General features: G+C 39.5%; 1 protein-coding gene across 1 annotated transcript in view; it reads right to left on the bottom strand.

The window, feature by feature from the left end:
* Nucleotides 1-11503, bottom strand: part of Nxph2 (neurexophilin 2) — a 110794-nt gene extending 99291 nt beyond the window's left edge. The window contains exon 1 of the mRNA XM_041674879.1: nt 11059-11503. Within this exon, the coding sequence (XP_041530813.1) occupies nt 11059-11109 (51 nt within the window). The 5' untranslated portion in view covers nt 11110-11503. The remainder of the gene's footprint in view (nt 1-11058) is intronic.
* Between the last annotated feature and the right edge of the window lie 1168 nt (nt 11504-12671).

Raw genomic sequence — 12671 nt, 5'->3', positions numbered from 1 at the left:
TCAGAAAATTATTACAGATATGCAATAAAGACAGATTCAGACAAGAAACCAAAAAAGACCCCTAAATGGGTCACAGTGTTGGATAAATGTACATAGGTTTGAGGGAGAGAGGAATAAGAATATAGACAGTTATAAAAAGAAGTAAATGGTTTTTTTGTAAAAAATTAAGATAAAGTGATTAAAGAGACAGTAAGACAATCATAAATTCAAGGAGTAAAGAAAAATAAGTCATGAAAAGATGGAATATACACAGAGAATAAGGATTATATTATTGTGCTTTCTCTGAATTTATTTACTGTGAATGATCTAAGTACAGAGAGAAATTTCATGGTGCAGGATGCTAAGCTGAGTTTGAATGGATATGACAGGAGATAAGGAGAAATAAGTTTAAAAATGACTACAAATGCACAATTACCATACGCTAGAGTCATTGGCCAAACAGTATTGCAATTAATATAATTTCTGTATAATTAATTTGGGTCTGGGAAGCCAGGAAACAAATGAGTAGCCTCTGTCAACAGAGTAAGGTATACCTAAGATGTGGCCGCAGTGACAAAATGACATAGGGCATAGAACAAACAGTTTGCGAGGGAATTTGGAAAGAAATTTCAGAAGACTCTAAGTTTGAATGGATATGACAGGAGATAAGGAGAAATGTCTAAAAATGACTACAAAATGCACAGTTACCATGCGGAAAGTTGAATAAATATATTTACTTTTCTTCCCTCTCTAGGATTGCTGGTATTTACTTTCAGCTTGGGAAAGTCCAAGATCAATTGAGCAATGGGTCATACCTGTGGGTATTATTATACTGATCAAAGAAGATTTATTCACAGTGAGTGACCATTAAATATTTTCTTTTATAAGAGTTGTCATTGTCATAGTATCTCTCCCAATGCTAAAGAGATGATCTAGGACTAAAAACCTAAGGGTGCTAAAAAGAGGACACAATGCCAAAGAGTCAGAAAATTTGGAGGCTTTGGAAGACAGAAAGATGAATGAGGTAAGACAGACATGATGCTGCTTGCCCATTCCAGCACTCTGTAGGGGTGTCTCAAGACAAAGCCAGGTTGGGCTACACAGTAAGATACTACCTCAAAAGGAAAGAAAAAAAATCAAGCAAATAAATAAAAAAGTTAAACAGAATGATAGAAAATGTCAGTTGAGCAAAACAAACTATAACCAAACAATTGTGAAAGAGAGCAAGAGGCAGAAAACTGGGGACACAACCCTGGCTGAAACTGGACCAGAGATGTGCCAGGCACTGCATGGGCCACTGTGAGCAGAAAGTGCTTCTGAATACACATCCCTGTAGTAAGGAGGTCTGTTGGGCTGCGTCCCGCCATCCGGCTAGCTTAACCCCCAAAATAATCACACGGAGATCTGTGTTAATTAAATTACTGCCTGGCCCATTAGTTCTAGCCTCTTATTGGCTAACTCTCACATCTTGATTCAACCCATTTCTAATAATTTGTGTGTCACCATGGGGTCATGGCTTACTGGGAAAGATTCAGCATGTCTGACCTGGCGGCTGGCTTCATGGCGGCTCTCTGCCTGCCTTCTTTCTCCCAGCATTCAGTTCTCTTGTCCCACCTACCTAAATTTCTGCCCTATCAAAAGGCCAAGGCAGATTCTTTATTCAACCAATGAAATCAACACAAATATAGAAGGACCTCCTATACCAATCCCTTGCCCAGGATTTCACTCAGCCTGGGCTCCTTGACAGTTTTATAGAATTTGCTATAAAAGCCTCCTATTTAGAGCACATCCTTGGGGAAAAAATAAAGGCAGTCCTTAATCACCACTGTTTGAAAACATGTAAAATAAATGTGAAAATACAGTATACAAATTCAAAATGACGGGATATAACTTTGAAAGTCCAAGTAACAATATGTGTAATTATGCTAAATAAACCTCAAGAGTTATAGAGTACACAATATTCTTTGAAAATCAATAGAAAGGTTTCAGTTACAGTTGAAAATAAACCTGAATAAGTAGCCACAGAAGAAATGTAAAGTTAAAGGTCTCCTCTCTGCACACAAAGGGCTTAAAGCTAAACTGAATTAAAGCTACAGACTTCTGAGGGGAAATAATCACTATTTTAACTTCTCCCCAAGTAATTGGTGAGTGGAGTGGTAGACAGACCTTGTCTCTCAAACTATAACCCTGGAACCACCCTGGAGCAGACTCTAGCCTGCTTCACTCTTGCTACCTTTTACATACAAAAATAGAAATAATATTTTTTCTTCAGATAAATAATAATTTGTTAATACAGCTTATACAAGTATAGGAAATCCGAGCTTTCTCAAAAAGGAGTAATGTTTGGAAGCCTATTATAATTTTTTTTTCAAATGTTTGATTCACATTTAAAAATTATGTGATCATATAAAATCTTCAACAGGCACCTAAATTTATGAAAATATATGGTTAACTTGATAGATTCTCATAAACAAAAAACAAATTTTGCATTTGCTAAAATATTCATTAAGTTCGGAACCTTGGGAACAATGCCTACTTTCACCTTCAACAATATTTTAAAGGGTTACCTACTGTCACAAGCAAACAAATTTTAATAAGACTTAATGTTCAATAGAAACAACCAAATAAAAGATTATTTGAAAATGATATGACCTGTTGAAAAAGAAAATCCTGTAAAAACAAACATAAATTATTAAAAATAGCGTAAATGTAACAGATAAAAGCTTAAATATAGAAAATTAATTATATTCTTTTAATTTCAGTGAATATAATTTAAGATATGCCTAAAATAATATTCATAATGCTCTATATTGTAAAACATCCAAGAATAATACATCAAAATTATACCACTGCAATACTAACAAGAAATTGCAAAGGTTAAAGACTATAAAAAGTCAGCTGAAAATATGTTATTTTAAAAGACCATGCAGAGCATAGAGAAAAAGGAATGTCTTTTAAATAAAAAACATCCTTTTCATTCCTAAGAAACCGCAACACATTTAAGTGCTGGTAAAGTGCTCAGAAGGTAAAGGTACTTGCTGCTAAGCTTGACAAGCTCTGATTGATTATTAAGGCAGACATGATGGAAGAACTACCTGCTGCAAGGCATGCTCTGATCACATGTGCACTGTGGCATGTAACCAACCCCTCCACCCCACATACACACAAATAAATGTAATAAAAAAAATCTTAAAATAGCATTTTAAAGCAATGAGATATGATAGACTGGTATATTTACAAAAATATCAATTATAGACATTTGTATGTATTGTGAGTAGTATTTCATACTGTTAAAATTATTCAGGGGGAAAACCGTATTTAAGCAAATTCAAGCTACCAATTCTCAGTATTAAGCCAGCACCTTCACTTTTAAGAATTTTTTTATAGGTTTAGTTACAAATGTTTTCTAGATTTAAACATTCTAAGTATTAACCATAGGTTGCTGAAATATATTTTGGTACATCAGGGCTGTGAACACTATGACTCTCAAAACAGAAATGGCTCTATGCAATACGGAAGACATCCACATTTATCACTGCATTATACTGGCATGTTGGAAATTATGATGTTCAAAATCATATCATGATTAAAGAAAGTGCATATCCGTAATATCTGGAAAATGTCATTACACTATTAATAATTACTCAAAGCAAGGGCAAGATTAGCAGATACTTTAAGTTTTCTGAATATTGAAGAAAAACTGAAACAAGAACCTTAGGTTGGAGTCCCCAGATGCAGATGCTGCCGAGTTAAGCACTTGAGTGTAAGGGAATGATCCCGGGATCGCTTCCTTGGGAGTGTGAGAATGGGAAGAGGCCACTGAAGCATGGTCTCAGACAAAGCCCCACGGAACACAGCTTTGACGGGCTGCTGAGAAGACACTCTGGTTATCTTTTATACCTCAAAGCTTTACAAAGGAGTTGGGGTCTCCATAGTATTTTATCTGCCAGTCACTGGTCCAGAGAATTGTAAAGGAAGGAAATGCCACGTGGGATTCAAACTGCACTTTTGCAAAGTGTATCCCCAGAGCACCAACAATATCTGCTAAAGTGTCTTACTTCTGTAGTAAAATGCGATATCGTAAATAGGGAGGAAGGGAAAGAAAGCGATAGCAGTATGCTAAACGCAAAACAAAATTTAACATTCCGCACAAGTGTGGGTATTCACTTGTCCGCTCTCATGCCCAGCAGCTTCTTCTCATATTCCCCTGGTTCATTAGAATACCAGACTTAAGCAGCCTTTGAACCTATGATTCCCTCTCTGCTATCAATCTGTCCCCACCTGAAGTAACACACAAGAGATCCGAACTCTGAAATCCTCTGATAATCCCAACAGGAAGCATATTACTCAGCTGTAAACCGAACACGAAAGCTGTCTATTAGCAGGAAACCATTGGAAAACAGACTTGGTAAAGCTAAAATCAAAAAACAACTCCTGGTTCAGAAACATGCTCTAACACTCTGTTCGTGTTGCTTAACTTGTCTGAGATTATGGCAAGACTTGCTTAATCTATTGCCAAACATAAGAGCCAGGGTCACATTAATGCAGTTTCTGTGCAGAACAGTTCCTTCGGGGAAATGTCCCTCAATTTCATTTCCCTGAGTTTCAATTCCAAGTGTCTTATAAAGACGGCACTCACGCCAGGTGGTGGTAGTGCATGCCTTTAATCCCAGCACTCCAGAGGCAGAGGCAGAGGCAGGCAGATCTCTTGTTAGTTTGAGGCCAGCCTGGTCTACAAGAGCTAGTTCCAGGACAGGCTCCAAAGCTACAGAGAAACCCTGTCTCGAAAAACAAAACAAAACAAAACAAAAGATGGCACTCATCATGAATCCCACAGTTGGCTACAAATGGATCCTGCCACAAACCAAGAGTGGAATGAAGTTGGTGGGCAAGTCCATTGTTGCAATTTGTTTCTGTGGAACATTTGGGCTGTTGTTTCTTTACCCATAAAGTGAAGGCAGCGTCCACTGCTCTGCTTATTTTTCAGGGTTGCTGTGAAGCCGTTCATGAAGTCAAGTACATGAAAGAGTTTTGTTTTTTCTCCTTAAACTGTGTAATCCATTATACTACGACACGTTAGTTACACGTATCAAAATGGTGGTTTAAAAGAAATGTGTTTGGCTTTAGACAAGTTCACTAAGAATTGGCAGTAAAATCTAAATTTAAGTGAACAGCAAACGGGGGTGGATGCCGCCGTTCGTTGGGGTAGAAAGGGAGGTTAAAACTGCTGTGTCATCATCTCAGAACAGCATGCCTTCGAATTCTGCTTCCAATTCCATTGGAACAGCCATTCTCTTCAAAGTGCTCCAGATCAACTCCTGGCTTGGATTACTAAATTGCAAAGATTTATTAATACATGTTACTGTCACTACAAAATGCTAAGTGGTTCTTTTCACCCCACCCCTTCACTTATTGTACATGTTAACTATGCAAATCGCTTTCGGCTTTAACCCGAAACAAAACGAGCAGGAGGATTCTTAAACACACACACACACACACACACAAACACACACACACACACACACACACACACACACATTAACTGAGCATCCATTTACTTTTTATTTAAATGAAAGAAAAATGGATGCTAATAGTTTACAATTTTAAAGATGGCCTAACACCTGAAAATACTGTTTGAATTGAAATTCATTTGATCTAGCTAATTATATGCTTAATGACTGCTAATTTCTTTATCTTAGACTAAATTTTCCTTTTCCATAAGCAGTGATAAGCGTCATCAGCCCCCAACCTGTTCTCAAGTATACTCCTGTCTCATTTGTGATATTATGAAATCCCATGTCAAGCTTTTGTTTAAGTCAATGTTTGTGTCTAAGAAGTTGTATAAATTGTGTAAAAACAAAAAATTAGATTCATGAAAAGAAAAACGTGAACCACTGTCATAACATGTTCTTAGAAGTAAATGTTAGAAATAGCTTTTTATTTCTTTTTTTCATGATAATTCCATTTTTACAGATGAGTGTCTGAGGCTGTACGATGAACTGGCCAAGCCAACACACACTCATATCTGGAACCGTTCTGTTTCATCGAACACTATCTGGGACACAATAGATAGTAATATTTGTTGAACTTTTAATTGATTTGGAGAATTCAAATCTTCGACATGGTGTTCATTCGTCTTTGTAGAACAAGAATGAAACGATTAACGTATCGTATGTTTCCTAGTCTTAATTGTCATAATAATATATGATGAATTGTTGGAAGTTCTGAATGTGGGAAAAAGTATAAATATGATGCTTGGCCATCATTGTGGATTGACTTCATAGAATGCCCCATTCCCTTACCACTCGTCTATAGGTCTGAAAAAGGAAAAATGACAAGTATGGCCATCTTAAAGATGAATGCAGCTTCTTGAATTAAGTGATGAAGAAAAACATTTTCCCCCTAGCATTTAGGGTAAAATAAGGAAACCATTCATTTCGGACTGTATGTTTACTCTGAAACAGAATTTCCTACTGATGCTCATCATAGAGTTTAATAAACCAGACAGTTCTTTGTGGATCCATATTAAAATGTTCACAAATTAAAATAACGTAAAATGGAAGTTCTCTAGCAATAATATGTTAGATTTTTTTCTGTAATATTAAAGTCTATGCTGTAACTTATTCTAAATCACTTCAAAAGGATTTTAAGATAAAAAATAAAATTGCCATCTGCATCATTGGTCATGTTCTCAGTAATAAAATATTTAAAGAGAATGTTAGTAGATGTCATAGAAAACATTGACTGGAATACGTGGTTTGACACAATTGCAAACACCTATTCAAAAACTGTATTATAAAATCATGTAACTGTATAACAAATATGCTACTTGGGAAACATTATCTTGTACATTAGCTAAAATAGTTTTTAAATACCACATCTTAAATTATAACCATGTACAGATCAAAACTATAAGATTTGCCTCTTAATTTAGTCACTGGATCAATACAGAAATTAGTTTGTTGAATAATATATCATAACAATAGCTCGGAGGTAACCTCTCACGGATGAGTGCTCAGAATCATTCAGAACGATTTTTAAAGCAGCGTTAAAACAACCTACTTCAAAAATCAAGATATTAAATGCCAGCTTCTAACTAGCAAAAATGCTTATGGCTCGGATAGGAATGAGATTCTTTACAGAAATGCTGACACAGCCCTGGCTGTCAGCTTGAGGGTGTACAGCTATAATTCTTTTCTCAAATCTTACCCAGCAATGCCTCAGGTACAGGAATTTACAGAATATAGAAACAGGGGCAATTCTGTAGCTCCCATAAAATCACAGGCCGATGACATGTTTATATTCATTTTTGATTGCTACCATTAAATAACAAGATCATTCATGGTGTATTAATTAGCTACTTAATATATAAAAGTTAGACAGTGCATTATAAAATGCACGTTAACACATCATATTGTACACGACCAAAGCCGGGTTTCATAATTCATGTGATTGCCAGGGTTACATGTTTTAAGTTGCAGTGCAATTTGACCACTTATCACACACACACACACACACACACACACACACACACACACAGAAGTAGAAAATTGAGGTTACACAGAAGATGAAGATTAAGGAAGACCTTCTTTTCTGTTTGACAACATAAATTCCCAGCAGGAATCAGTTTTGCATGTGAAAAGTACTTAAACCTGGATCAGTAGCATAATCTCAGAACAGGCCACAGGGTACTGGGGGACAAGGGTCCATTATTAAAGCTTCCAGACTAATGATATTTATAGGAGACTTGGTCTAAAAGCCCAGATCACTCTAAATCTTGGGCCTGATGTGATTCTTTTCTTCTGCACTGTCATCTGGACAACAGATGACTATTGATCCCACACTGGGAAATGCTGGTTTGATGTTTATTGATCAAGACGGTATGGGAGAAATTGTGATTGATAAATGGAAGACAGTGATGAGTTATCACCTCTGGATCATACAAAAGAGAGGGTGAGTAAGAAGACTGTACTGAATAACTGTTAAAATTATAAATTCATAAAGGTGAGCAAAAATACACTAAATAAATGTGAGTGAGGTGATATTCCATTGCAAGGATGAATGCACCATTACCCACTGTCTTTCAAGTATTCCGAATTTATGCAACTCTGAGTTGCTTAGTCATAATGCAATTAACACAAAAACAATTCCAAACAATGCATATTTAAAAATCACTGCTAGATTCTACCTTAAATTAGACTTAATTGTTTATTGAAATTCAAATGCAGTATTTTTAGCAGCCTGCATTTTACTGAAAATTAAAATCAGCCTTATTATGAGTCGCAAGTTATCTAGCAGATCTGTAAGAATTTGACATCTGGTGAAGTCGTGTCATGAAACAACCCTGGCTTTGTTATACGATCAATTCCATATGCTAATTGTCTTCACGAAGCGACAGAAAAGGAACAGTGTGCTGAACAAGAATATTAAGAAAAGAATACCTGTAAAATGAGTGTCCAATTTGTGTATGTGCCTAGTAATCCCTTTAATTAGGTTGATAGCATGTTAAAAAGACCGAGTATAGGTCATGGTAACTGCAAAGGTGTAAGGAGTATACACACGTTATTCATAGGCTGCCTGTGGATAACATATAACAGCTTTGTTTATTTTCTCCTTAAAGATTCTCATAAAATAAGTACAAATAAATTCTAGATACACAAGAAATAATGTCACTGAAGACTTATTTAAACCTGACCTCCTAAAACTATTTTCAGATTAAGTAGAGAATTTTCATTTAATTAATTGTTAGTGTGCCGGGAGAAACTCAATATTCCCTTAAATAATTTTTAAAGACTATTCTTTAGGTTGACAGTGCAGATGGAAAACTAAAGTCTAATTCTATTTGCAAGTCTTGCTGCAACAAATTTTACATATATTTTAATAAAATTTCGCATGATTTATTTCTATATAGTTGTGCGTCTGATAGCCATGTAGCGCACACCTTTGCATCCTACATAGGGCATGGCTTGTGTTGACTCATGCTTCCTACAAAATAAGGACCACTTTTCAAATCGAGTTACCGTTTTAATTTATTTCCTCTTAGGATTTAATAAAGAAGTTCCACATCAGCTGAAAATAACACAACCATGAACCATCCAAGCAGCAAATTATTCGATGTTTTGTGAAATCCGCTGGGTGGGTTATACAGTGGGGCTGGGGTGTTTTTATTTACATCTACTCCCGCTCACCTGCTCTGCTTTCCTTTCACATCACCCTGGCTTGTGTCAGGCTGGGAACAGCTCTAAGAATGTGTAGAATGTAAACAGGCCTTTATTGTCCAGGAGGATGGCAGCTCAGGCCTGCCTGCTTATCACTGGGCTGCAGCTCCCCAACTCACTTTCCATGATAAAGTGCTCCAGAAGAAGAAGAAAAAAAATTACAATCCCAGTACAATCCAAAACTGATTAGAATTTGGCGTATGCATCCTTAAAAACTAATCAATCAACTCATGCTGTAATATTAGAGTCCAGCTCTTGAGGAGTATATGTAATTCCTTCCATATTTATTTCCTTGTTCCTGGGGGAGGAGGGGGAATCTAACATTTCCTGTATCAGGGCTGATAGAACTTTTCTCCACCGCATCCCTAAAAGCATTTCCTCGGCTTTGAGGACCATCCTGGTGCTTATGGAGCACATACTCAGTCCATGGTCACTGCATGTAAAAATCAACCAGCTAAGATTCATGAGGCTGTGCTTAAGACTCCACGAAAGCGGCCAGTTTCCTCAGGCATTTCCTTCTGCGCATGGCACAAGGGCTTTCTTGTCGGATCATTTTTACTGGCATTCACATTGATTTTTTTTTTTAAAGCAAGTGATACTAAAAATCATAGGCAGGCATCGTGGACACCTAAAAACTTCATTTTAGTTCATTTTATGGGACTCTATTGAAAGTGTTGGCTCATTCAAAAACCGTCGGCCCAGCCGCCTTTCTTCATGACGCCATGGACAATTTTCTTATTAAATGCTGTGCAGGTGAATTAAGTCTCTGCTGAAACCTCGTCCCTTTTTAGAGTCCATTCTACCCTCAACACTGCAAAGTGCCACATGTTGCCGTTTATAATTTTTTTTCATAAGTTACTTAGTATTTTCTCTAAAAAGACAATGAAAGAGAAGTGGTCTTTATTCTGTAAGCACTTGGAAGTGTTGCTCTTGTTTTTAACAACCCAAGGTGTTAGCAGTCCTGGAACCAAAGACACTCCGGAATCAAGGAAAGGCTAGTCATCACACTGTCCAAAGACAAGTACCAAGAGACCAGGAGAAATCTGGCAAAGGCAGAACAAGTCAGAAACCAATTTCTACATTCGTGGTCAAGTTGCTTGTTAAAGGTTTTACTTCGAGTCTACCTGAAATACAATTAACTAGGAAAACATAATATATGTGAAGGAGAGCAAGCTATTTTTCAGGAAACCTGGAGAGTCAAGGCAGACATGGCAGCCCGACTCTTCCTAGCACATCCTGAACTATCTGTTAACACTCCACGTCTTGCTCTGCAGCCGCAGTGGTTCAGGCTGTGAGATCTGGCACCGCCAATCCGGCTACTAACAACTGCACGGAGTTGGGCATCAAAGTTACGTTTTACATCTCTAGCCGGTAGAAACCCATTTCCGTCTCGAAGGCCAGAACGAACAGAGTAAATCCAAGTGGCCCCGAAAATCAGTTTGTATCTATTATTTACCCCTGCTTTGTATGAAATGTTCGCGGGCACCTGTGCTAAACAGAGCCGCCAAGATTGTCCCTGGGCTGCAGGAAGGTCTTTGAACCCCCCGGGTCGTGTCTGTCAGCCCGGGTCCACTCTGAGTGACTAGCAGGGCGCTTCTTTCTTTCTCGCGCTTCTTATCTAAGTATTTTCTTCCTACTTTACTGAAACAGTACATCGCAACCCTCACTAAGCGTTTCAACTCGCCTCCAGGTGCTCTCTCCAAGTGCCTTTCTTCCCCATCAACAGTAAGACAATCTAAACTCCAGTCAGGACCTGAGCTTCCAGCAGCTCAGCTCCCAAGTCCCTTACAGAAGAGGATTTCCCGCCGAAACGCATCCCCGCACATGGACAGCACGGCAGGTCCAGGGGTAGGGCACTCACCAGCTGCAGCAAGCCGGGGACTACGACGAGGGGCAGCGGCCGCAGGCGCATGGTGCCAGCTGGCGCGATCTCAGGAGCTGCGCGCCCTCCCCAGCCTCTCGCTCATCTCCACTTCGGGTTGTGAGCCGAGTAAGCCGGGGACCCAGTGGTCGGTGGGCGGAGAGGACAGCAGGTGGGGCGGCCAGGAGGTGGGGTCCGTGCGCCTGGTGCCTCTTTCGAGCGACAAGAAAGCGCGCGGACACGCAAGGTTCCGGTACTCTCTCTCAGATAGCGCTGTGCCCCTGGGGTGAGAGGCTGAGGACCTGAGGGCTTGGGGACCAGGGAGACTATGATCGCGACTGCACTGGACGCGGGACAGCCAGCGGCTGTCTCTCAGGAGATGGGCACAGAGTTCTGCACGGACCGGAGCGGGCCCCGCCCAGCGTCTGGGGTTGTAAGCGGTACCTACTGCCAGTTGCAGAGTGACTCTAGTGCTGGGCTAGGGAGGCGGATGGGTTCTCCTTGGATGGATGCAAGAAGGATGCTCAGTGACAGCCCTCAGAGAAGCTTACTCAGAGTCCTAGGAAAGGCGCGAGGGCGGCGGGATTGGAGGTGGGGGGAGGTCTTATGATAGGAAGTAGGCTCAGTCATGGTCTCAGAACACCTGCCTATCTCTTAGGGAGTTTGGCAGCAAACACCAGAGTTGTTGGGAGGGGTGGAAGGATTTCTGGAGTTGGGTACTTGTGGAACCCTCAGGGGACTTCAAACTGTGGATGGCGAGTAAAGGAGCTAAGGGTGCTTAAACACCAGGTGTTTAGGAGCCCCACAGTACTGTGAGCTATGACAGTGTAACATCTGCCTCCGGGTTTAGGGAGAATAGAGGAAAGCCAGCCACTGGAGAACCTTATAGAAGGCAATCATGGAGGCCAGGCAAGGCTGCGAATCTCAATTCTGAGCCTCAACCTCTGTGTTAACCTGTCTCCTTTGAGAGCTCCTTAGCCTTTATGATCGAGTGAAGAAGTTAAAAGGCAGTGGACATCGAGAACAATCACAAGGGTCAACGGGTGGAAATCAAAGTACAATTCATAATGATCCATTACTGAACAAATGGGCAACCGAAGAGAATCTAGAGAGGTTCAATATCCAAAACAATTGGCGTCCTGACATCTAGAGACAAATAGCTCTTACAAAAGGAAACGGTAGAGGTAGGGAAGCAGAGTTGCAACTGCAGCCAAGTGTTAAAACACAAAATACAGCAAAAGGAGCAGTTTGACTTGCAATTTGAATGAAACAGGGGGGAAAACAAAAGCAATAAAGGTGTGTTTCCTTCTCCTAGAATCCTGGATTCCAAAACATAGGAAGGTGGTTTGTGAATTCCTAGCGGTCAGGCTTGAGGCAAAGAAGCCTTGGTTTCAGGTCTCACAGGGCAAAGTCCTGCCCAGTCCTCTCAGTGGATCGTCTAAGACTGGGAATGAGAGAAGGACATTATTCCAGAGTGTTGTACAGTTCCACTGTGGTTTTGAAGCATGTTGTTCCTGAAGCTATGGCAGGAGTATCTCTCCATATAATTTCACTCCTGTGTGTAGAGAGACACAGGCAAGTATAAGACGTGTTCTTTAAGCATTTGCCAAACC

This window comes from Microtus oregoni, unplaced genomic scaffold (genome assembly GCF_018167655.1).
Source record: "Microtus oregoni isolate MIOR12 unplaced genomic scaffold, Mior012 000025F_ref0000491, whole genome shotgun sequence".
Classification (NCBI taxonomy): Eukaryota; Metazoa; Chordata; class Mammalia; order Rodentia; family Cricetidae; genus Microtus; species Microtus oregoni.
The sequence above is the reverse complement of the archived record's forward strand: the minus strand, read 5'-3'. Positions and strand labels throughout refer to the sequence as shown.